This window comes from Phalacrocorax aristotelis, chromosome 9 (genome assembly GCF_949628215.1).
Source record: "Phalacrocorax aristotelis chromosome 9, bGulAri2.1, whole genome shotgun sequence".
NCBI classification, from domain to species: Eukaryota; Metazoa; Chordata; class Aves; order Suliformes; family Phalacrocoracidae; genus Phalacrocorax; species Phalacrocorax aristotelis.
The window spans coordinates 18,487,594-18,513,835 of record NC_134284.1 but is presented as its reverse complement, the minus strand read 5'-3'; the positions used below and the strand labels follow the sequence as shown (position 1 = coordinate 18,513,835).

General features: G+C 41.0%; 1 protein-coding gene across 7 annotated transcripts; it reads right to left on the bottom strand.

The window, feature by feature from the left end:
- Positions 1 to 411: 411 nt before the first annotated feature.
- ZC3H14 (zinc finger CCCH-type containing 14) lies at positions 412 to 24,989 on the bottom strand. Of its 7 annotated transcripts, none has more exons than XM_075103676.1 (17): positions 24,839 to 24,989; positions 23,920 to 23,962; positions 21,170 to 21,284; positions 18,160 to 18,200; positions 17,590 to 17,785; positions 16,822 to 17,242; positions 14,746 to 14,906; positions 13,529 to 13,629; positions 10,856 to 11,011; positions 9,329 to 9,403; positions 8,706 to 8,862; positions 6,728 to 6,951; positions 4,528 to 4,648; positions 3,461 to 3,597; positions 2,340 to 2,434; positions 1,315 to 1,421; positions 412 to 694 (listed from the first exon to the last, which is right to left on the bottom strand). In XM_075103676.1, the coding sequence occupies exons 1-17, from the start codon at positions 24,872 to 24,874 to the stop codon at positions 688 to 690; spliced, it is 2,193 nt and encodes a 730-aa protein (XP_074959777.1). In that variant the 5' UTR covers positions 24,875 to 24,989; the 3' UTR covers positions 412 to 687. The 7 variants fall into 7 exon arrangements, with proteins under 7 accessions (XP_074959777.1, XP_074959780.1, XP_074959782.1 ...); XM_075103679.1 differs by having other exon boundaries at positions 10,865 to 11,011; XM_075103681.1 differs by having other exon boundaries at positions 17,068 to 17,242.
- Between the last annotated feature and the right edge of the window lie 1,253 nt (positions 24,990 to 26,242).

The window sequence follows — 26,242 nt, the reverse complement described above, 5'->3', positions numbered from 1 at the left end:
ACGGAGACATCTGAAAGCATTTGCTTTCAAGTGAAGGGGTATTTAATCTTGTGGGCTTTTTAAACGGAGCACAATACCATTCGTTGTTCTTGTTTATGAAGTATTTTTGCTCCCCTGGTCTTCCGTTTTTTCTGTTTGAGAAAGGGTCAGGGGTGCAGTAACATGCAAGAAATGCCCCAAAGACAAACCATTCGCACTCTTCTCCCCCGTAAGTGGGGGCAGAGTTCAGTCCCTGTTTGCCAGACATCGGGTCGGTTGTACATGTTGTACCAAACATTTGCTGAACAATAGAACTCTCCTAGTATGGTCCAGATGCAGGCAGAAGCTTTCTAAGACCTTCTGATGATACACATACTTCTTCACCACACCTAATCTTACACAAGCACCATTACCCAAATAGAACACTGCACGTGCTTTGAAAGTTTTTAATGGAATTTAAAGTAAAACTTCTTTTCTTACACGGACATTTTCTTCTTACAGTGTAAAAAAAATGTAAAATTGCTCAAACTTACAAACTTGGAAAATTAGAGACATTTCAAGTATGCAATCAACCTCATTTTATGAAAACAATGTATATTAAAAGTTCAAAATGCATGAATTTTTCTAACATCCTGTGCCCCTGGTGGTTCATCTTCTTTTCCGCTACTGTCCAGAGGAGGCAAAGTTCAGTCCCAGGTTGGCTCATCATCATTCACTGAGGGGAAAGAGAAAAACAATTCACCTCAGTAACAACCCCACCACTCTGTAAAGGTGATTCGAGAACTGATGTGCAACTACCCCTGTAATGATTAAGACCTCTGCAGATGAGGTTAGCTGGAGTGAAAGGCTCGAATGCTGTGACCACCTTTACGGCAGACCAATGACTGTGCTTTGGGAAGTTCGCTACCCATTTGTGAGAGCGTGGGTGGGTGCCAGGAGCGAGCTCTTCTGCCAGAAACACTCCGAGAAACATCTGCACATTTTGTGGCAGAGGCAGCTTGGACGCCAGACAAAACAACAGTAAAGAAGAGCTGATGGATTTCCAGCTTTATTCAAGTGAAGCTCAGTAAACACAACACATTGAGTCAGGATTCTGGGGACTTGGCCATACCCTAGCTGCGGGGCTCTTGTCTTGCAGTGTTGCATCACAGGAGTTCATGTTTATACTACCACAACCAAACAGTTCAGAGTTCTCTTTTAAAGAAAGATGCCTGCAACAGGTCTCTTTCCTCATGCAATCTTCATCGGTCATCTCACACACACGTTACTCCTGCAAATAAAGTTCCATTTGTGACGTAAACCAGGAAAAATAAAATGTAAAAACAAGTATCGCACCTGGTTTGAGTTCGAGTCCATTTCAAGGCATGGCGTGGAGGTACAGCAATCGTTGGATGGTAGAAAGTGCAGTCTGGTCGCGTACACTGGGTGTTGAATCTGCAGTGCTAAAGAGAAAAGCGGTTCAGAAGCGGCTACGCGAAGCTGGTGGAACGCCTGAACAAGCTAAGCTAGAGTGGTACGTGCAAATTTGTGTCGCTGTAAGACATATCTCACTGACAGCCAGTTGGATCCACAGCTACGACCAGTGTATCTGTTCAACGCAATGACAGAGGGAAATCCTTCTCCAAAAGTATTAATTGGAGTTAGATGCTCCAAAACTGCCGCTGCACTGACAGGTGGAAGTTCCTTTGCTTTTAAGGGCTTACAGAGTTTAGTTTCAGTTGCTCTGTTTGTACAAGTTAGCGTGACACAGCGTTAGCTGAGACAAAGCCAGAGCATCTGGCTAACGCTACCTGTGAACAGTCCTGGGGCCCCAGCACATTTCAGCATTCTTAGGGCTTGAAAAAGCCCTAAACGTACTGGCGTGAGAACAGGTGGGGACACAGTTCTATAGAACAGAATCACCCCAGTTATAAACCCTCGTACTATATAAATCACGTTAATATACTCCAGGGCAACTGGGCACTCTCTGAAGTTCTTGTATCTTGCAGCACACCTGAAGGAAGGGTCAAGAGCCTGGAACATATTCCCTCCACATAGGCTTGTGCTGGTTAAACACCGACAAGGCTACAAGGTGCCCTCCTCCTCCTCTGCCCCCAGCGTCCCGGCTGGGCAGATTTCTGACAAGTGCTGTGGCCGGCTGCCTGTCTGAAACTCCCCAGGAGCATCTGGTAGAAAGACTGTTTTAAAATTCTCCAAATTCTTTAAGTTACTGCTTTTGCATATTCTGTTTCTGAGCTAAAGTGAGAATGTGGGAAGTAAAAGCAAAAAGCATGAAATGCGAGTGACATTTCCTGACCCCAAGTAACATATTTCAAGTATCTTTCTAGAAAGGAAGGGAAGAGTTAGGAAATAATTCTTACTTTTGGGTGGTAAAATGGACATTCCATTTTCTTACAAGCAGGAAAAAACTTGCACAGCGGACTACTGGAAGATACAGACGGTGTGGGTAGCGGTGCTAACAGGAGAAAGGAAAAGAACAGGAAGTGAGCCTGGATCAGAATAAACCGCAGAAGCTTTGTTTTATCGAGCCTTCTGCGAGAAACTACGTTTTATAATGCACCACAGTTCTGCAAGGAACATGGGAGGCATATCACAGCGCACATCACAGTGGATCTCATCCTGGGGTAGAACAAGACCATTAGTCTCCGTTCTTCACCGTTTCAGGACAGAAAGTGCCACGGTCACGGCAATGTTTCCAATAAATTACGCAGAGATTCTGGTCGGCAGAGACACTCCCATGTTAAATTTAGACACCAGCAAGCCTGTTAGAGCTTCAGCTAACCAGCCTGAAAAGCGCAGGCAGTGCACTTTCCAGGAATACGTGGGAGCTGCGGGAAATGATACAGGAGATAAGCACATTGTACTCTGCCTCCTGGCAAAGTAACAAAACCGCATTGGACTATGACTAAGGGCTAAACCACTTCCTAAAGATCACGCCTTCAGTGGAGTGAAGGCCCTCCACCCTGGCACTGTTCAAAGGCTCAGGAATACCAAACCCTAATCCAGACACAGCTCCTGCCTTCACTGGGTAACTTCATCCCTGAAAGTCATCTCAGCATTACAGAAAGTTAACTCCTACAGCGTCCTTAAAGAAAAAAAATGTTCATACACAGGCAGAAGCCTGTGTTTTTAATTTGTGTCACAAGGTCTTGGTAAAACATGTATCCAATTTAAGAAAGAAATTTGAGTAAAACTGCACTGCTGGCTAATCCCTCCAGAAGAAGGGGCCGCTTGTGCCAGTGCTTTGGCCTTGCACAGGTTTCATACGGCCTCATAACAGTGTTCAGGGATTTTTTCTGCTAACATTTTTTGCAGTAACACTGGATTATTCTTCTTCTTCATCTAGCTTTAAGAGTTAAAAGAAAATTAAGTCACATCATGGAAAAAATTATTTTTTCACCACTGTCAGTTTCTGCTTCTGCATACACTGTTTTCCCTTCAGCACTTTCATTTAAAGTTCAGAGAAGCAAAAGGTGCTCACCTGGTTTAGGAGGTGGATGGGGGGTTCGTCGACTGGCGTGAGTGTAAGGACAGTCTGGCTTAGTGCACTTTGCATCGTATTTACAGTTTGGATGGATGAACAAGCACTTATCGGCAAATTTGCAGTTAGGAAAAACTCTGAGGGAAAAGAAATTGAGTCATAAGCCCACACTTGGAGCAAAATCCCTGAGCAGCTGTTGCACACGAAAGCCAGAACATCACAGAAAGCCAGAGCTACAACAGGGCTTGCGCATGCGTGTTTGTCACTTCCAAAGCAGGGCATGCGGGGTAGTGTACTAGCTGTAAATGAACAGACCCATATTCCTTTTCCCTGTGGACACTCTTTACAGGCAGTAAATAACTGAACTGCCTCACGCTCAGCGGAGCGTGGTAGCAAGCTACTTGCTGCAAGCTGTGTTATTCTGAGCGTGCAGCCGCGGTGCAGAGCCACAAAGGCACTGTGAATTCACACCTTTGCACAGAGGGGCACAGCACTAAGTACTGGGGTTCATTTACTGAAGTGTTATTTTGAATTTAGTTATGTCGGATTTTAAAAGAAAATGTAAACGGCCGAGTACATGAAGCTACCCACTCTGGTAACATGTATCTCAAAACACAAATGATTTTTCTAGACTGTTGATGCGTGTGGAAGAGAAGGCAAAGGTATGGCCCACACTGAAGAGTTAGCCTTTGCTTTCAAACAAAACGTTACTACACTACCATGAAATGCCACCCTAACACGTTCAAAAGCGTTTTGACAGCTAGCAGAAGACTGCCTCTTGTTTTAAGGAGACGCCAATTCTCACATCTCTAAGCAACACAAAACCACCAGCCTGTATGCTAAACTAAGCTTTCTTCTAGGTGACTGCAGCTGTGACTCTGCTTCTTGAAAACATCGCTGTGTTCTGACACACGGTAGATGGGAGGAAAACAGAAGAAGCTACAGTGTGATAATGTAGCTGCGATCCTTACCCTAACAGGCTTCTACTGCCTTGGGATATTTACTGACAGAAGGGAAATCTGTAGCACCAGCATAAAAAACAACAGGTCAGGCTTTGCACTACTCACTTGCAAGGTAGTGTGGGGTGATGGTACACACATTCATCTCCATTTTTACAGGCAGGCCAGTACTTGCAGCGCTCAAGCACTTTCTCCTGTTTTTGCAGCACATTTAACTGCTCCATATCCACTAAGAAGGAAAGAAAAAAGTAAAAAAACCAAGCTGGGACCTTTATGACTCTGTATGCAATTTGGCGTACACAATATAGCACAACTGAAATTCACAATATTCCCTATTCTCTCTCTCCTTTCAACACAATTCTTAGTAAGCCTCTATTAATCAAAAAAGTCATGACAGTAACAATTTACGTACGATCATATTATCTCAAGAAAATTTCCAAAACTACAAAGCGAATGAAGTCACAGTATTGGACTGATGCTGCTTGTTAGTGCAAGATTGATCTTTTATCACCGTTTACAAGCAAAATAAATTAGTTTTCTTCACAAATCCAAATTGAGGTGTGAAAGTCAAACATCTTGATCAGATGAGACAAAGATTCGTCAACTGAACCTCAGTTACGACTGTTCTGCTGAGCCATGTGTTAACAATAGCTATGCTCCCTTTCTCCAAGATATTTTTGGCTCTAGAAAACTATTTCAAGAGGTAAAGTAAAAGAATCGACTTTTACACTAATTAAGTATGATCTATCAGTACGGGCACACACACGGAAAAAGAACCACTTTCACGTAATTGCTCGGACAGATACCACATTCACTTCAGTTCCCTGAACCCAGACTCCAAGAAGTATTTTAAGAAATTCCAAGCTGAAACATTTAATACACCTTCACTAGGCTTATGGGAACGCGGGACTTTCACCTTCTCCTATTTAACATTTTATCCGAAACCTCATTCTGCAAATTCAGGCAATTAAGCATATACCCTTCGCCGCTGTCTTATTTTCCCAAACCTGCCTAAACCTTTGGCTTTTCAAAGCTCTCCAGGACTGCTAGACTTGCCTCTTTAACCTCACTAGTGGCACACTTGCTCCAGCTTCATTCCACCCTCAGCCTTGTTTACGCCTTCTCCTTGCAACACGCCCAAGCCAAATAATGCCACCCCATCGTGAAACCGCTCTGCTTATACAAATCGCTTCCACACCAACCTGATCCTTCGTGAGCTTCAGTCACAGCCGAGCTACTGCTGGCTAACGTAGCTCATCAAATAAGAATCCCTAGCAGAGGTGTAACTACATCAGCAACAGTCTCCTGTACCAAAGCTTCAGTAAGGGCTATAAAAGCGACTATGCTAGTAAAAGCACAGGGTAGTACTCTAACATATATCTCATTGTAGTAGTAAAAACATGCCAATGGATATATAACGTTCCTTTCTTCCTTAAGCCTGCCTGATATGAGTAGTACTTCTGAAGCCAGTGGGACTGAAAGGACCCGGATCTTAAAGATCTTTGCTTTTCCCCTGTGGTTCTCTCCTAACGGAATTACACATTTACAGCTGGATCCATGAAATTTCAGTTCTCTGTATAGCATCCAATTACTTAGTTCAGAAAATTTGGATGTCCTGCTGCTATGGAAAATAAAGGTCTTTTCGTAAGAAAACCAAAAAAAATTAATCCAAGCATGACCTTAGGGCAAGTATTCAACAGGTCTATGGCAAAACAATATCCTCTATATTTTTCACCACCGATTCAGCATTCTAAACAATTCAAACATAGGCTTCAGCAAGCTATTTCCCACGTTAGTCAAAAGGTATCCTGAACATACAACGTTCAAGTAAAATCACACACTGTTTTAAGTTGTACTTTCAGAGACTCTAGCAACTGGACCCTACCTACACCCTATACTTAACAGGCTCCTTTCAATATCACAATTCGAGACAGAAACATTAATACCAAATGGCGTATTTTTTTGAAGTTTGCCACAGCAAAACATTCATCATAAAATCTCCTGTCCATCAGCATGGGGACAAATGACAATGGGTCAACGAGAAGCGCAGATTTCTGCAAATGTAGATACAACTATATTTTCAAAAGAAAAAAAAAATTCGCCGATACTGAAATGTGTGGAGAACTACCCGTGTGCTGTATTGCTCTAGTTCATCAAGATGAACTATCACATTTTATTTGCCTAAAGAACATTCTAATTTGAAGAATAAACACCATCCCTTTGATTTCTCAAGAACGCTATATCTGAGAGTTCTATCCACCATCAAACCACCACATGGATGTTGGGTCCTGCTGGTAAGCGTCATTACCATCACAGCTCTCTAGCTGCCTGGTTACAATTTGCATCTGCTGTGCTCGAAGGCCTTTTAATCCTTTGACGGCACACGTATTTTGGGTAACTGGCTTTAATCCTTCTGTTATACACATATCTTCCTCTTCTTGATCAGAAAGGTATCCTGGTGGGCTGGGCACACCATCCAGTGTCACGATGAACTTGGGACTAGCAGGTTTCTCTGGCTGTGCAAGCTGGTCTCTAACAAAGAAACGTAGGGAAAAGTAGATTTTATGACTCCAGCGGTTTGAGTAAAAGTGAGCTGCACTAGTAGCTAGAAGTAGTACAAGCTAATCTATGGAGAGTCATACAGTAACAAACCTTCCTTTAATACTACTGCTAATATACTCCAATGAACAGTTTGCCTTCTATTCTCTGAAGCACTAAAAAGAAACACAGCTTTCAATCGTGTACAACAGAGAATTTGGCAGGCACATTTCAGTTTGTTGCATTCTGCTCAACTGAGAGCGCCTAAAGTTCATTTACAGATACAGTTAAATAAAGGAAAGTGATTAATCTTTTGAGGAATTTACAGTTTTGAGGCAAAAAATGCGGGCAAATACCATTCTTGGAACGACAAACCTTTTAACACAAAACACAGCTGTCCCCTCAAAAATACCGAGCAGTGCATTATGAAACAGTGGGTGTAAAAGTTTTTAGGGCTAGTAACAGAAAATTGAAATACTGACCCTAAGAACTTTGACGCTCAGCCTGATCGAAAGATCAGTCTAGATTATCCCGTATCTGACAGGAGTCAACGTGGATAAAAGAGGCAGTATAAGAACAGGGCATGCACACGTTTTCTCTACTCTTCCGCTCTCCCACGCATTTCACCCAAGGGATCTCCTGAATGGCCTGTGATTCTAAATATTTGGAAAGACACTATAGAGTTCTTACTTTGACAGTGATAGTATAAACTCTGCTTCTCTATGAAATTAGGCTAAAAGCAACTACAGTGTAGAATGCCTTTAAGAAGAGAGAAAAACAACACATTAAAATATCACTAGCTAGAACTTTCAAGTTCAAGCACTCAAAAACTCTTCTATTCATATGCAAAAATGTACCACTCTCCTGTAGCACAGTCACAGTTTTCAACTGTGATGTTGCAAGGTTATCCTTTTCAGTTTGTTCATTGTTGGTTGTATTAATGAACACAATCTGTTTAAAGCCGCTCACGGAAAGGAAACATTAGCAGTTTCTCAAACACGACAGCCCACAGCAATAAAGTACATCACATTGTTTGGAGTGGTTTTTAACTCTAACAGGTAAGACATGTAAAACTATTTGGTAGCAGGAACCATCAAGGCCTTTAACAAGTTAAGAAAATGACTGTGCGCTGGCCATTGTTCCTTTGGGAAATTGGAAAAACACCCACCACACATCATTTGAACCTGACATGAACTTTAAGCTTCTCTTGGCCAAACTCATCAGCGAGGAACCTTAAACCACTTGTCCCACATGCCACTTCACCATTTGTTGGCTTGCAGGTACTGAGCTACCTGCACGCAGAACGTGCTGGTTTCCCCCCAACACTGGGAGCTCAGGATCCGCTATACTTAATGTTGGTTAAAAGACATTTCTTAAGGGATGTCATCTCAGGGTGGGACAGGTGTAAAACTAAAGGCAATTTATGCAACATTATTACTTAACTAAGCTTTCAGAAATCAGAACAGCTATGACAAAAAGAGCGGTACTTTTCAGTTCCTCCTTCTTCTTTCTTGCAAATCAGACATGCTCACGCTAGTTGACTGTGGGAATTATTTTCCATTTAGAAGGATTTTTGGGAGGTTTTTTGCCCCTGCTTTTTTTCCTCTGCTATTCAATGTCAGTCCATTCTCCATGGTGTCAACAGATCCTGACTGGACTGACAAAGCACAAGTATGACTGAATGATTCCATCTAAACCACAAACAAGCATTCTGACCAATAACAGTCCTAAAAGTAATAACTTTTTACCGTGTCTGTATTAGACGTCCTGAGAGTACTCGTACTGCCTCTGTAGCCCTCTTTCCCAATTGCTGATTCTGCGGCACTATTTCCTCTGATAACTTGGGCTTCTTCAGGATAAATGACCTAGTATCTGTATGGACCATAGATTCTGCATCATAGTAATCTGAATTGGGAGAAAAATTACATAGAAAAAAAAAACCACAGGTTTAGTTGTACTCTTAACTTATAGCATATTTTTAATATCAATTTAAATGGCCAATAAGCTAATTTTCTTTTGTTTTAATTTCTTACTAGTAGCTTCCAGAAAACATTTTTACTTCCTTGCTTAGCCCACAGAAGTGGATCAACAGGAGCCATAGGCCATATTAGGCCAGACCAGGAAACTTTGTTACTGCAATAGCTGTGCTGAACCAGCATTGAAGGGGGTCCACACACCCTCAAAATCTCTTAGGCTTTGAATACCTACTGATGTAACACTTTTCTTCCTTAGAAACGTAGAAACTAGAAAATACTAGAAATCAGTATAATTAGTTGAAAAGGAAGTTATATTTTAACATTCACTGACCAGTAGTGCTCAATTTGAACACTAGCCATTTTTTATTACGGAATAAAAGATCACAAGACTTAACCTTGAGTCACTTGCAAGGGATCTTCAATCACAGGGTCCATCTGGAGCCGAGAAGAGAGCTCCTTCTGTTCAGCTCCTAAAAATCCCAGTAATTAGAAGCATATTTTACTGGACGTCAAAATGAAACTATGGATTAAAGACCTGAAGCATACCCTTCCAATTCCTTTGATTAAGAAGAAACAACAAAAACCTCCACACTTCTAACCAAAAGAAGCCATTCTCGTTGTTATGAACCCCTCTCTCATTGTTTCAGAAACAGTAACAAGTTTTCTCCAGCCAGATGGTATAGCAATAGCTAAATACTGAAAGGCTCTACTCTTTCCCATCATCACTGCTCAGTACAAGCTAGGTCTATGGGCATGGCAACTCACACAGCCCAAGTTCTTCCTCCTCATTTGTAGACATGTTGATTATTCAGAGAACACCCACACAGGAAAGCTGCTAACTACAAGGGACTACTTTATGCTCTTCTTAAAAATGTTGAAACAAGTCAGAGTAGCACTCTCCTACATCTGCCTTATGGTTTGAAAAAATTTATTTTGCTTTCTGTAGGTTTCCGAAGCAAGCTGTCATTTCCACTTCAATGGCAAAAGAGAAAAAATATTTTGCATAAATATTTTCTGTATATTAATTCAAATTCTTACGTACTTCACAATTTCGACTATTTTATATTGGCAGAAAGATTCCAAATACACCTACATGAGACTCAAAAAATATATTTTTTTTAATGACAAATGTTTACCATTCCCTAACGACTGTGAGCTGATGTATCAAAGACCTTACTCGAACCACATTTTACTCAACAATCTAAATAACTAAACACTTAGCAAGAGTAAACTAACTTCTTCTTACAGAAGTGTTTTTCCACTGTCTTATTTCTATGATTCCTTGTAATTAACACAAACACACATTTCTTTCTTTGTAATGAAACCATGCTGGAAAGACAGTTTGATTGCCTTTACAGAAGTAAAAATAAAGCTTACTGTTCACACAGTTATCCTGGTATCACCTGTCCTGTAACAGCAAATATAGTACTCCAATATTTACACACAAAAAAAATACATTAGAACTATTTGTGTGGTCACAGTATGTCAGGAAAAAACCCTTTAATACTTCATATGCTGCAAAATAATTCCAAATGTAGAGTATCTTAACTAACACAAGCTTAGTGACAGAATTACTCCTACAAGATACTAACAAAAAAAATGCAAAGGATGGGGGAAAGGGAAGTTATCCCAATATAAATGGATAAATTTGCTTATGCAAAATTATTCTTTAGTGATATGCCAGAATGCTGTACCTTTGCTTACTGACCATTTCACTAGGGGGGTGTGGGGAGTGGGGGTGGGGGGAGTGTGTGTATGTATCTATCTAACAGCCATGCTTTAGAAAGTTTCAGGTTTTCAGGGCATTTCCACATGCAACTTTTGATGCTGACTTAAAAATTAAAAGCATTTCTCTTCTCTGCTCAGCCTGTGGTAAAATGACATCCCCTGGTATAAATTTTTAAAGAACATTATCAGATGACCTTGAATACCTTCAGCTGTCTGCTCCTTTGGCTCTTCTACTTGAAGCTGAGAACTCAGAGCAGGCAGTCTGTTTTGCACATGGATTACTTCTAACTGAGATTCTTCTGGGCTAATTCGAGTTCTTGGTGCAACTGGAACAGTCTGTTTCTGTGGAACTTTAAATAAAGAGACAATGGTAAATTATTTATGGACAACCTGATCATACAACAGCATTATTTTTACATACGGTGCTAAAACAACTCCAAGAAATTCCTACACACACACACACACAAAATCCCAAGCATCTGTCTCCATAAAAATCATCTTTAGCTACCTGTAAAATTTTTAGTGTGAAAGCACATTCATGCATGTGCGTAGAGCACCCTATGAGGGGCGCACCCTGTGCATCCTCAGAACACTTACTTGTAAGACAAAACAGCAGGAGAAGGATTAGGGTGACATCATTCCTCAACTTCTACACATAATTGATTTGGTCCTTTTGTATGGTATTGAAATATCTTTTCATATCACCTCTGTTATAAATAATCACGGATTATCAACATGTACTTTTCACACAGTGCCAGCTACCCTGTGCTAAGGTGCTTGCAACTAGAATATAAAACTCAATGACAGGAGAATCATAGCATCATTTAGGGTGGAAAAGACCTTTAAGATCACTGAGTCCAAAACCTAACGCTATCAAGTCCACCACTAAACCATGTCTCTAAGTGCCAAGTCTACACGTCTTTTAAATACCTCCAGGAATGGTGACTCCACCGCTTCCCTGGGCAGCCTGTTCCAATGTTTGACAACCCTTTCAGTGAAGAAATTTTTCCTAATACCAAATCTAAACCTCCCCTGGAGCAACTTGAGGCTGTTTCCTCTCATCCTATTACTTCTTACTTGGGAAGAGACCAACCCCCACATCGCTACAACCTCCTTTCAGGTAGTTGTAGCATGATTTGGGGGTAGCAGGACAACAGGTTGACTTCTTTACTTGGCTTCTGCTAAGACCATCATAACTAGTTGTGAAAAGCTAAGCGTAGTCTTCCCTTGGCTAAATATCACATCTGCACCCAACAACTTCTGACACATGCAACTAAAAGGTACCACTCAGTACTGGATTTATCATTTACAATCTCACCATTTTGTTTTACCTATGTATTTCAAATTAGCTTATTTCCATATTCCATTCAAAATACTTTAAAAAAATACATGAGAGATTACCTCTGAAGAGGAAGAACCTGCATGATAGTTCAGATAAAATTCACAAATCACCTCTGTATTAAAAAAAAGTGGTGCTTTTTGGTGTCTCCACTGAAATATTCTCATGTTGGTAAGCCAAACTACAAGATCACCACTATTAAAAAACAATAGTTTTAATTAACTTTAGTATTTTCTGGCTATGTTGTATTTCCTGCCATATTGCTATGGACACACGAAAGAGCTTCCTACATCACCTCAAAGTACTGTTCCCTGTGTTACTGCTTTTTCCACGTATTAATGAAGAAGCATCATTTTCATTTAGAAATTAATTTACTATATTAAATATATTTTGTAAGTAGTCAAGCAATTCAATAATTTACTAGAACTATTCCTAGTTAATTTTTCTTCAATTCTAAGTTTGGCAATGATCTTTATTAGTCATCCATACAATTTATTCTGTTTTAAAACCAGCTCACTCTATATCCCACTTCTAACATGCATGGACATCTCCAATTCAAGAGCCTCTGAACACTGAAAATTCCACGGACATCTCAGACCTTTAGATCTACTTATCAGCACTTGTACAACCTTGAAAATACAAGTAATAACAAGAAAACAGGGAATAAGCTCATGAAGACCATTTTGTAACTATGTTAATGTAAACAGAAGATACATGTTTCTTACAGTTAGTTTGCAGGTTTTCAGAGAGAGCAGGCAAGAGTCTTTCAGTCTTGCTCCAGATGGCATAAAGTGACGGTTCAGATAGCTTAGTGAATGTTCCTTCCCTGGCAATGTGCAGTGCTTCCTGCTGACAACGCTAGGTTTATTACCACCCAATGAAATGAAAGCACATGAGATAACAGCTGGATTTGCCCTTTTTCAGCAGAAGTCTCTGCTAGCTAAGAGAACTGAATGCCTACGCACAGGCAATGGCTCAGTTGCTGTATCAACTGCAATTCAATACCTAAAACCACTGAACTAAAATTGCAGCCTCGCTGTTTAAAGACAATATGCACTGATATATCAATTGGTATATTGCTAGTTATTCTGCACTTCGATTACCTATATCCAATGCATTTTGATTTTTTGCTGTTTGGCTTTATTCACCTCCTCTCTCAGAAGGAAGGAAGACCGTGCAGAAAGGGAAAAAAAGAGCAACCATTTAGATCAAACAACCTGCCTAATAGCTAACACTTTCTCCTTGGCAACTATTAACTTCAGAAAACTTCTGGCACTTCCATTTTGTCTCTACACACTTTACAGACTTGTTAGCTTGATTAATATATTTTAAACAAATCTTTCCTCTCTTGTTTAGGCTTTCATAATTCATCACTGAAGATTAATGGACACGGAAAATCCCTTATGTGTGTCACTGACATGAGCTATTTAACATTCTGTTTTATCTCTAAGTGCTATCTTTACCTTGGATTTGTAAAATAGGGCGTGGAAATATTAGAGCTTAGCACAAACAAAATAATGCTAATTACCAGTGGAATAATTGGTTGTTTTTGTAACCGATTCCTGCGCTTCGGAGATTGCTTTTAGTATTAAATTCTTATTGGCCTGTTTTGAAGGTGGCAATGAAGGTCTAAAGGAGATAAAAAAAAAATTATTTGTACATAAATTGCAGCAGGAACTGTATCCATGTTAAACACAGGTATTTCAACAGATTTAATGCAGTTATGCATAATACTGATAGAAAAAAATCGTCATCTAAAATTACTTTATTTGTATTTGTTTTCCTTCTATTCTCTAATCTATTCCCTGGTGGACAGGGATCCACAAAATACTCTCAAAAAAGGGAAGTCCAGAGGTGTGATTTCACCTCTCCGCTTAAGTTGCTCTAAAACCATGCTGCACCTGAAAGGCACAAACTCTGCCATTCATTTCCTCCCACCTCTGCCCCTCACAAGCCTGTTGCTACGCTGCCCCCGGGATTAAGATCCAGATGACAACTGACTCTATCAAAAACATTAGTTACAAGAAAAGCTTTCTGTTTGTCTTTGAACATCAACAATAAGGAAGTTTAAATGAGATAAATGTGCTGTGGTGCTGAAGATAAATTCAGCAAAGTCTACTAGCTTGAAACACATTTTATACAAGTTAGCACTGTAGATGAGCAGAACCATCTCTTCCATAGTTTAAATGTTCTTCCTCTTATTGTTGAAAATCAGATACAAACCACTGACGCACTTTGGCTGACACCTAACATTCACACAGAATTAGGGAGCAGGAAAAATAAAAAGGGAAAAACCTCTCAAGTCTTTTGAAAAGTTAAAACCACCTTAAAGAACAAATGCTCATTGGTTTGAAAACTATTCCTGAAATAAGAACAAAGCAACTAAAACTCCTGGAAAATTATTTTACTACATTTACCACATTAAATTACCAGAAAAATAGACTGAAACATGCCAACATTAATGTTCTTTTGCCAGTAAACTTTTCCCAAATAATGTAAAATTTCACATTCCGTTGCAGCTTATGCACAATAATAAAACAGGTTACAAAATCAGAGGAAACAAAGTGGTGTAAATAGTCATCTCACCCACAGAGCTGTGAGATAGTACAAAAAAAAATAAAAACGGCTTACTGAATTTCATCAGTCAATTTTCAAAACGGCAGTTTTCCCCAACTTCCACTTCCAAAGTTTTTGTTCATTAAATTCATTCTGGAAACCATACAGAATCACTGAGATCTTAAGTACCTTCTTTCTGGCTTTGCAGGTACAGACACACTGCTGGAGATGCCTCCTGTTCGCAATCCGTAGTCTTCCTCCTCCTCCTCATCTTCCCCATCATTACAGAACTTTTTCACTTTGACTACTGAGCTTACAACAGGCAACCGTCTCTTCCTGGAGCTTTCTTCCTACAACAAACAGAGCAGCCAAAACAATTCATTTAGCATAAAACATGTATTAATAAGCCAGCAAAGAAAATATCGCAATTCTACCTATAGCCAGAAGATGGAGAAATTCCATTCAAGTTGCATGAGTCTAGGGCTACTGTGCTGTCTGCAGAACAAGTGACAGCACTAGGGAAGATGAAATTCAGGCATATTTACACTGAAACATCTCATTAAAATCGTAACTGTAAATAGCGTTTAGAAAAGGAGAAGAAAAAAGCCTGAAGTACAGACAATTTATCCAACATCTACAGAAAAAGCAGGGTTTTGCAAAGTAATTCATACTACCCTTCAAGATGCACCTGTTGAAAGTCTGATAAAGTGAAATCAGTATGCATTACTTTCTCCTCTGTATTAACTCTAATTTCAGATTAGTGTAAGGATTAATTTCTAGCAAGGTGACGTATTCCAAACGACACTAGTAGCTATGCAGAGCCAGGCTGGTCCAGTTTAGGCAGTGCTAGGTCCCTGTTCTGACGCAGCCATTCACCACCACCACCACAGTGCATGTGATAGTGACAAATTTAAATGCCAGGCTGCCTGAAAGCATAGGAGGAAGCGCACATCAGTAATTCCTCGAGGAACCATCACTCAGCACTGACCTACAGAGGAGCACATTGAGGCATCCGGAGGCCAGGTTTGTACACAGTACCCTTTAAGTGTTCCTGTGTCCTCTAAGGAGAAAGAAATACCCTAAGGGACAGACCTGGACTACACCGATACAGAAGATTCATGCAGCAAAGAATGCCATACCTACAGAAATGACCTTCTTAAAGGTAAAACTTCCCAAAGCACAAGAGCTTGTCTAAGAGAAGGTAGAATATATTAAAGGTCCACAGTTCTAAGAAACATTCCTGAAAAAGCCCTCTTCTGGACATTATTCATGAAATAGTAACAGAAGATTGCCACAAGACCTTTTTCTAACATTTCCATGGAGAGATGTGACTGTCATTCATCAATGACATGTACGGCCTTAAACAAATCACTATTTCTCACTATATTCTCATGCTCACTTCCCCATCTTAAAAAACAAAAAAATCAGCACACATTTTCATAAAGCATTCTAGATTTCAAAACAAAATTCACTGTCCTTTATACACAACTAAGTCATAGCAAAAACAGAGAACTATACAAGCAGTAACAAACACTGACGCACTTGGAATACAAGGTATGTAAAAGTCCTGCTGCATTACAACATTAGCAGCCATAACAATCTTCATTCCTCTCGCAAAGGGCTCTTAACTGATTCATATGGATAGTCTTAAAGCTATCAGCTAGGGCTATCACCCTGCCTGGCTTAGTCTGGCCTCCGAAGTATGCAGGGCAGAAATCACCTTTTAGTTTGTCCTTGCACAATACCCATCCCAAAAAGTTCTTAAATGCCATGGTTCTAAATAATTAATAATAATAATTAAAAAATCCTAATAAACAATATATCCAGGCTTTAAAGACTAATCTATATTTAGCATAGGTATGAATAAACAGCATCCAAAAAACACAGATTTACAGAACCGTGTAAAGCTGGAGATTTACACGGCGCTTATGGAAGGTCACGCCCTTCCAATGATCTAGAGATCAAGGCTATTACTTCTGATTCATCACGTGCACCATAACAATGTGCTAACCCATTAGTCCAGCTCAATATGGCATGAAGATGTACAAACTAATTAACTCTGAGATGCAGCAACCTGTCAGGTGATGATGCTAAACTACGCAAGCTTTTTTTATCAGGGGACCCAGAGAATGAAATCCCAAAACGACTGCTATCAGTGACAGACGTCCTTTGACTTCTCTGAGGTCAAAATTTTACTGGAAATGTACGTAGCAATTTAGGTTCCTAGCAAGTGTAAAATCTTGCAATAGTTCAGACCGTACTAACCTCACTGCCTACTTTATCAGCACTAAGTTTGGAGGTGGGTCTGTAACTCTCTGCTAAGCTGCCAAACGCTTCTGGATTGCACAGCTGGCCTGTTTCCAAAGACCTGCAGCTTTGTGTGTCTAACTGCCGGCTCCCCTGTAAGTTGCCCTGCTGTGACAATCTGTGCACATGTATACTGGCATCTGCACTCCTGCTAGCTGGCGGTCGGTAGATTTCAGTGGAAGGACGAGAAGAACCATAAGTTACAGTTACAATAGGTTTCCTCCGTGACAAAGGATTCTCCTGCACGAAGTTTAGGTCTTCATCAATTAGATCATCTGGTTCAGGTTTAATGTCAATTACAGCTTCAGAAGGTGACAATTCCCTCAAAGGCTTGACTGTAGACGTTAAGCGGGATGCAGAACCATCTTCACAAGACTGCCTGATAAAATAAGAAATTGCCAGCTATTAGCTCATCTGCAAATACAGTTCTGGAAAATGAGAACTGTCTTTTAAACAAAACCAGCAGGGAAGAATCATTAAGGTATTATCGTTTATACAAATCTAACACACTGATAGCTGTTTTTAGTTTGCTTAATTAATCTAAGCCCATCTGTTGCTTAAAGAAACGGAACTGATTTAATGGTTTCTGTGCTACAAATTGTAGCAGTGCTTTACCCTTCGTAACTACTTTGACCTTTCCAAGTATCTGTGCGCTTCAGAATGACCACTACAGTCACACAACTACTAATGTCTGAACATGTGTTAGCAAGTAACCAGAAGCTTTACCGTGAAGCAGTGTTCCTTTGCTCCTGTGAGCTCGTTGAAACTCTCGAGTCATTTCTTTCAGTCCGAGTGCTGGAAACTGCAAGAGGTGGCAAGATATCCTCATGCCTCCTCTCATCACTCACACATGAACTGCTTTTGCTGGAAGGAAGGTTGCTCTCAAAGACATTAGATTCTGAAGATTTTGCACTAGTGGGTTCTGTGGAGACAGGTACCTTTCATTTTTACATCAAAGCACAGCAATACAGGTTTTTCAGTACATGTAGCTAAGAAACTACAAAGTTTCTTAGTTGTGCAAAGTTTCAAAGTTGTGCAGATCTGAAAACGCAAAAAGCTGAAAGCTGTTTCAGCTGAAAACATCAGCAAGAAACATCCAGAAATAAATTCTGGAGTCAGAAATGAATTCTTTATCTCAAAATATAAAGCAATTTTCTAAAGAGCCAGGACCCAAAAGACCATATAGATTGAAAACTAACAAAACAGTCAGCTAAGATCTTTTTTTAAACTCATTAGAAACGCAACACTACACAGAAAAGAAACCTACTTTCACTGAAAATTAACTTTCTTACGTACCAGTAGTCACAGACCGCAGCTTATCCAAAACCCCATGGAGCCTGAAATAGATGGGGGACAGGGAAGGAAGCAAAAGAGAAAAAAAGGAGACATAGAAGAAATTTATCTTACATTCAGAATAATAATCTTTCAGAAACTAACTGCCCTTCCCGCCCTGTAACAAGCATCTCATTTACATAAAACTTCACTTTCCACCAACTGACTAAACCTCAAAAGGGAGGCTTTAAGTATCTTGCCTCCAGCGCATCTTCATATATGCAGGTAGGGTATTCATCACATCATCTACTTTTAGCATTTAGTTGGTTGACATAATTAAAGCCAGTATTTTCCACTGTTTCACTACAATCAATAGTGGGAGTTAAGTGTCTTCAAAAGGAGTGATTCAAAAAACTGAAGTTAGAAGCCTGAAGTATAGCTGAAAATTTGACTTCATATATCAAACTTTATTTACACAGCAAAGTTAAACATAATTGTAAATACAAACCTAAAGAATATAAAATTCACAGCACTTAACATACTCAGGATTCTTCCAGCACGCTTTGTGTATACCAACAGTATTCTCTGAGATATGTTAGCGAGTAAAAACATTTCAGCAAAGTGCCGAATTTGCTGTTTACCTGTGAAAAGGCACCAAGCTGAAGCAATGCAGAAAATCAAAAGGCTATAAAATAATGCTGTTTAAAAAGAAACACATATTACAGTGAAAAGAAGGAAAAAAGAAAAAAAGGAAGAAAAAAATCCCAACACTTAAATGCATCTCCCACTTGGAATTCAAACCCGGTCATGGGCACCTCCGTAATTTAGACTGAGTATTACAAAGGAGTTAAGGAACAAAAACATTGAAAACTGGGAAAAGACAGACTGCATGTGAGTATAATGACAGCTTCTCAAACCTCCTTGTGAGTTTTCACTAGAACACTCTCAAAAGTTTCGCCAGCTGAGCTCTGCTGATGCCTATCAGTTTTCACACTGACCTCAAGATAACTGTGACCTGACACTTGGTTCAGAGTAAGAAGCGTTGGCGAACCAGCAGGATTGCTGGGTCTGCACAGAATTGCTGTGAACCTTTTGCTAGATGACCCCAAATTACCAGCTACAGAGGCAAACCAAGGAAGGCAGAACTCGTTGAGTATTGTATTTAGGCACAGACCCAATGCTTAAGAATGTAAACATTCTTGGTCACCTTTAAAAGAAATAAAAGCATGTAAAACTCCCAACTACAATGCTACTGAACTTTTTTCTACCAATGCTCTTACAGCTTATTGCATAGGTTTCATCTTGTCTTCTTTTCCATCATTCGTTTAACCAATACCTACTTTGTAACCTGATAAAGCACTCCGAAATTGAATTTGTATTTATAAGCAAATGTGGATACTGAATTGATAATAAAAGACTCATTACAGTTGGAATTTAAGCAGGTGTCAAAACCAGCAGGAGGTATAATATCTACATGTAGTCGATATCCAGCTCTAAATACATATATTTAAAAATATATATATTCTTGACTACTCTTCCCTGCTGAAATTTGCTTTCTCTACACCTTTATTATTTTTGTTCAATAGAGTTCTAGTTTCATTTACAAAGCCAGAAAAGCTTCTTCTGCTACATATTACAGCATTATTTCTTACTGTATTTCAGGATTCAGCCAAAACCCTAGTACTGGAGTTACCCTCATCAGTTTGCAGACCTCACTGATTTGTCTGATTCCCAGAGAAAGACAACTGCATGGCTTACTGATACAGTGAAACCCAAGAGTCTTGCCTAGGCAGTCCACAAGAGGGAACAAAGAACACAGATGCCTGTGAACTTTTTTAAAAAGGGGTGCATGCTTAACTGCACTCATTTCTTATATTTTTGACAAATGCTGGGAAAAAATGGAAAACTTTGAAAGCAAACTCAAATTATACCCACACAAGTAACAGTCACATGAAAATCCATCAGTTCAAATAGTTAATATAGTGAATTGTAATAGCTGGAACTAATTTTCACTTTTTGTCAATGTTTATGGTTTCTTTACACACCCAACTTCTAAAATGTTCCTGTCTGTGATTTAATAGCATAAAAGCTCCTAACTAAATAAAGGAGAACTTGACTAATCACACAGAAGAAATACTGGCAAAGAATGTAATCAGTCATTATGAACATTTCAAAGGAAGAAAACTGAAAAAGCAGAAAAATTTAGTATTTCTCTAATCTATACAAAACAAACTAACATTCCTTAAAACTGTATTAGGTTAGAGACACAAAAATAAGATTAACTTGAAAAAACACAAAACTCTGAAAGCAAGAAAAATCTCTGGAGTGAAATATTTGTTTGGATGCTCTGAAACATGGAGTTAATTACAGGTTTACACTGTGAGCCAAATTCAGTATTAGAAAATGCATGAGAAATATAATGGCTAAGACTGTCATGCAGCATAGCATAAATTAATCCACACTGTCAGGAGTTTAGCAAAGAGTTCATCTGTTGCTAATTTGTCCTGCTGACAATAATTCTGGGAAATAAACAGCCTAAGAGGTGGGAATACCTAAGCTTTTGGTGCTAAGCCATGTCAAAGACGGTACACAGAATTAGACCCACTGCTCATCTGTCCTGATATAGTAATTCCCAAGCACAACAGCCATCCGAAGCACTATTAGCATAAAAGCAAGGAATTTTGTCTTTGATGAACTATTTTACATCTAACTACAGTGAATAACACAATCATGCTCACAGTGGGCTTTTTTTTAAGTCAACATATGGCACTTGCTTACCTTCATTCAAAAATTTCACTGGACTTATGAGCCAGGCTTATAAGCCCTTCAGTCCTTTGCCACTTAATTATCACTGCAATAGCCTAACTGTTGACAGAGTAAAAATAATTTACTTATTAGACCTTCAACGTAAAAGTTTTGATTAATGTGAATTACACAATGGGAAGATAAGTAACTTCTTAAATTCTCAGGTTTCACTTATAGAAAGCATCCGTCGTTACTGGTAAGAAGTGTCACAAGTAACTTACAAACGTACCAGACAGTAAACCTGACAGTATTGTTTCCAAGGAAAAGGGAAAGGTCTTCTGTCATCTGCTCTTGACTCTTCTTATTGGCCACCATAACCATAATATAATCAGGGAGCTCTTCATCTAAACAGGAAGAGAAATAAGTTGTTTTGAAGTACAACAAATCATAAAAGACATTGCAAACATCCTTAAACATGTAACCAGATTTTTTTTTCCAGTTTTAATATAAAGACTCTGCAGCCAGAGGATTAGGTAAGGAAATTAACAAGACTTCCATTTCCTCTGAGGTTCAATACAAGTTTCAGCTATGAGTGAGGTCACAAGAGCATAAACTGAAGACAAGATCAAAGTATTTAAAAAGTGAGTAAATGAAACACAAAAAGGACAAAAGAAAGCCTCTCTGCTGTCTATATCCTTTTACTTGAACACTAACAATCATCTGCAATTTTCATCACATCAAATATTGCCAAATATAGCACCTTATCCTTGTCAAATTTCCTTTAGTTGCACAGACCAAACAGATAAATATCGCCGATTTGTGCATTAAACAAATCAGTAGTGTATTAACGTCAGATTTTCCATCTACAAAAACAACGAATATCAGGCCTTTAAAAAACAAAAACTCAGCAACCCTAAGACTCCGATTCTCTTAACTCCGTAACGTATGCAATTTCATACACAGTAAGAAATCCACTCCCGGCTGGACCGCTCACACAGGGTACGACTACTCATCAGAACGGATGGGAAGGTGCTCAGATTCTGACATTAAAACATTAAGGGTCTGACGAGTTTGGTATTTGGCTTTTTACTTTGGCCTAGCTCTGATCTACTCTGAAGGACTGCATGGTGCCTTTGCTGCTCAGGGGCATTAGCTATGCTTCTTGAGCACATATGTCAATTTAGTTTAATCAAACACCTCATGCTCTCCAATACCACATGAACATAACAATAGTAAGTGAAGATAGTTGGGAAATACACTTCAAATTGTGATTTTGAACACAGGCACTAATATAGCTGTATTCATTTCACCAAGTTAAGTTTGTACAGAACAATAAAAAGACCTAAAAAATTAAAATTTGTAAATAGAAATACTAATGAAAGGAATTGCCTTTCTTCTAAGTCTATGCACCCTGTAAACAATTCACCTGTACCCTAGACTACAGAAATAACATTCATACACTGCACCTGTGCTCCACTATCACTACTCAAGTGTTCCAACATAACACATTCCTAGCCTAAATCCTAACTTTTTTTGGTGTGGTGTTTTTTTTTTTAACGTAAGCTACACATTGCACAAGATAGAAGTGCAGACATTGTATGCTGGTCTTGGGAACTGCCTTCTGAATACAGGGAAGAGAAAGAAAAGGAAAACAGAGAAAGAATAATCAGCCATAGCTGGGATCAAAGATTACTAGTATTCTACCAGCATCTTGGTATTAGTGATAAGAAAGACTTTTTTCAGAAACGCAGGAAAAAGAAGGCAAAGAATCAAGGACCAAGAAATTGAAACCTGGAATGACAGTAGAAAATCAACGAGTTACTACAAAGGCCAACTTTTGAGATGGTGAAAAAAATGACCTTACAATGAAAAAATTCTAAAACCAGTTCCTCAGCACCTGCTGAGTTCAGAACACAAGCTCATAGGTAACTTCCTTCTACAGAGTCAGTACATTTTGATTCTATAAATACAATGGCCCCCTTTAAATAGGAAAGAAGATTAATTCAAGATCAAACTACAAACTTTGAACTTGGTCCTGCGACTCATGGGATCTCTGAACTAAGCTCCCAATTCCTTTCCTTCACCTGAAATACAAGAATCTACAGACAACAAGGCAGTTGCGGACTGAAATATTCTGCTTCCAACAGAACACTGTGTTAAGTTACCAACTTTTACCACTGTAAAAAACAGCTGCTTTTAAATGCAGCATCCATTTAATCCGGGATTCAGGAGGAAAAATAACCAAACCAAACACAAATATTCACATAGCTCATATCTCTTTCCTCATAATCCAAAATAAATTCCTACCATGCCTCTAAGATTCACTTGCTTTATCAACATCACTTTGATTTATCAAATCTGTTTCATCAACAGATTAGGATGTTTTATCAACATCAGCTTAATGTAGCTCTTAGTCTTCCCCTTAACAGTCAAGCTCTTATATTTTGCAGATTTATCCTACTTGCTTCTTTCTGACATGGGCTTTCCACCTCCTAAAACAGTCAGTCAGCCTATCTCTGTCTTACAATATCCTTTCTCCTAATATTGACAAATGTCTCACCCTGAATTCAAAAGGCTGTTGAAAAGATGCCTAAGAAAGACTGACTCCATCTCAGAGTGGTCAGGGGTAACTGCTGTTATATTTGCAAGGATCTTGCTTTACATAATATTTCTCCTTGTGCTTCAAAGAAAGTTCCTTAAATATTCACAGACACATCACTGTTTGTTTTATTTTCAAATCCCTTGCCCCCACTTCTCCTTGAAAGGGGAGACTGTTAGCCTTCTTAGTTATTTCATTTTAGTTCTTCACACATCGATGACCCCGCACTGCCCCCTCTTAGGCTTAGACTATACATATCTTGTGAAGTAAGTCTTTTTTCTTTCATGCTAGTCCAGCACTTCAGAGAATTCATCTCATGCTTAAGGCCGTATGCAGTAACACGAGTAATGATAAGTAAATATGCTGTTCCATTAACTAGTTGGTTATTTCCTAACAACCACGAACCTAAACAAGATTGCTAGACACGTGATAAAACTTACCAACATAAGCCCCCAGCTCCTGCAACTTTCCTTTTATAGCACCCTAAAAAAAATAATGAAATAGCATTTAAGGGATGAATGGAGCAACGAAGTATTTCTAACTGCAAAACAGTGTGAGGCTTAGCAACGTTCTCCTCATTAACTGTTCGAATATGACGGTTTAACACGTTACTTCTATTCTCCACTGCTCATGACATAAATTCTGTAAGAGTGGGGGGCTGACAGCAGAATAACGAGAACCGCCAGGAATCTCACCCTCTGCCACAATTTCTCTACACCAGCCCCTGGTGCCACCAGACAACCTTCAAGTCCCAGCTGTCCCTGTCTCAGCAGGGACCATCCGGGCTCATAAGAGGCAAAGAAAACGAATCCCGGATGGTTTGATAAAAGCTAGTCCCCGGCTCAGCAAGGAAAAAGAGCCTGCCAGGATGTTCAGCCTGCGACCGCCGAGCGGGGCCGCCGACCAGCTCTGGCGGTACCGGGCGCTTACGGCGGCACGGCCGGCTGCGGCTGCTCCCGCCGGCAGCCCCGGCGCAAGGGCCCGCGCCGCGGGCGGCCACTGCAGGGCGACGGCTCCAGCTGCGGGGCAGAGGCGGCCGCTGCCCCCGCGGTACGGCAGGGCCGGGCCCCGCTTCCCAAAACAACGGCTCTCCTGTCCGTGCCCTCCCCGGGGAGCCCCGAGGCCGAAGGCCGCGCGCCGCCGGCAGCTCCGGGAAGCCCCGGCCCGGCCGAGGGTTCGTCCTGCCGCTCGCTCCCGCCCGGGGGAGGCGCTGGGCGGTGCAGGCCCCGCGGCACCCCCACGTCCGAGGGGAGGCCCGGGGAGCCCGGCGCCTCAGCCACCGGCCGGGCCCGCCCGCCACCAGCAGGGTCAGGCCCAGCCGCGGGCGGGGAGCGAGCGACCCGGCTGCTTCTCTCTCACCCGGATCTTGCGGCTGATCTCGGTGCCGATCTCCATGGTCGCGCAGCCCCGGCCCCGGCCCGTCGCGTCGCGTCGTTCCCCTCCCTTCCTTCTCCCGCCGCGGCCTCCCGGCCCCGCTCCCGCCGCAGGCCGCGCCGGCTCCGGAGCGCCGCTCTCGCCGCACAGTGCGCGGCCTCCGCCTGCGGCGCCCCCTACCGGGCCGCGGCGGGACCTCCGTACCGCCCCAGCCCCGCCGCGGAGAGCCCTGCCGCGGGCAGGCGGGGCTGCTGGCAGCGGGTCGTTCTACGGCGGGGCCGGCACTAACGGAGAGGTAGCAGGTGCCTGGGTCGGTCTGACGGCCCTCAACAGCTCCCGCCTTCTCTCCGCGCCCCCTCAGCGCCAGCTCGGGCTGCGCAGCCTGCGCGGGGCGGCGGGGAGCCCCGGCCGGGGAGGCTGGGCCGCCTCGGGGGCGCCGGGGAGCCCGGGCCAGGGAGGCTGGGCTGTCCCGGGCCGCCCCCACCACTCCAGAGGCCGCGGCTGCGGCCTGCCTCGCTCTGCCGGCACCGGGCGGCCGCAGGCGCTCGGCGGTCTGGCCCTGGAAGAAAGGAAATAAACTTATCTTCTAGATTATTTCCACTGGTTGCACGGCAGAGGCTGCACTCTGAATTACTGAAGTATCACACTGAGCCTTTTTTAAGTTGCCGCTCTCTTCATTCCTGGTTTTTAGAAAACTGGTTTGTAAAGTCCTGCTACATGGCTCAGAGTGAGTATGAATACCACCAGATTAACAAGGTTATTTTGACATTAATGGCCTTTCTTAAAAAGCACAAAAATTGAAGATGTATTTGTTAAAAATAAATTGTTATTGCAATACACAAAGTATCAAAGCAACTTTTAATACCATACTACAGCTACACTATAAAAGTATTTTAATATTTAATTTTAGTTTTGTGACCCCACACTAGACTGATAAGAAGCCTTAAAACAACGTGTTGGGGTTTGGGTTTGGGTTTTTTTCTAAGAAAAAGGTTGCAGCATCTACTAGTCTTATTGCTACAAGGGATGATTTGCAGGTGGGGGAAGAACTCTGGATAAAACCCTGCAGGGCAGATAACAGCAAGCAGAGAAGAAGTAATGTTTGAGGTATACCATTTATCTTTTGCATCAATGTCCCAGCTTTGCTGCCACCGATTTAGTGAGTAGTAACTTTATAGAAAGCCCAGTTGACAGATAAAGGGTCTTTTACAAGTAATGCCACTGGGTAAAATAAACTCCAGGCGTTGTAGCTAACAGCTGTATTAATCTCTTCTTACATCACTGTTCCTAATATAAACCAAACATCATGCCAAGATAGCCTAGACTAATTATTGCTAATGATCTGAGCTGTTTAACTACACTTACACTGGTGTTACAGTGAGATACAAC

Excerpts from the sequence above, each read along its gene's own strand:
- ZC3H14 (XM_075103676.1), bottom strand. The coding sequence starts at position 24,874 with ATGGAGATCGGCACCGAGATCAGCCGCAAGATCCGG. Across the intron at positions 9,404-10,855 it reads GACAGCTGAAGGTATTCAAG|GAGCTGAACAGAAGGAGCTC; the intron begins GTCATCTGATAA and ends TGGGATTTTTAG. Across the intron at positions 2,435-3,460 it reads CCATCCACCTCCTAAACCAG|CACCGCTACCCACACCGTCT; the intron begins GTGAGCACCTTT and ends TTCTCCTGTTAG.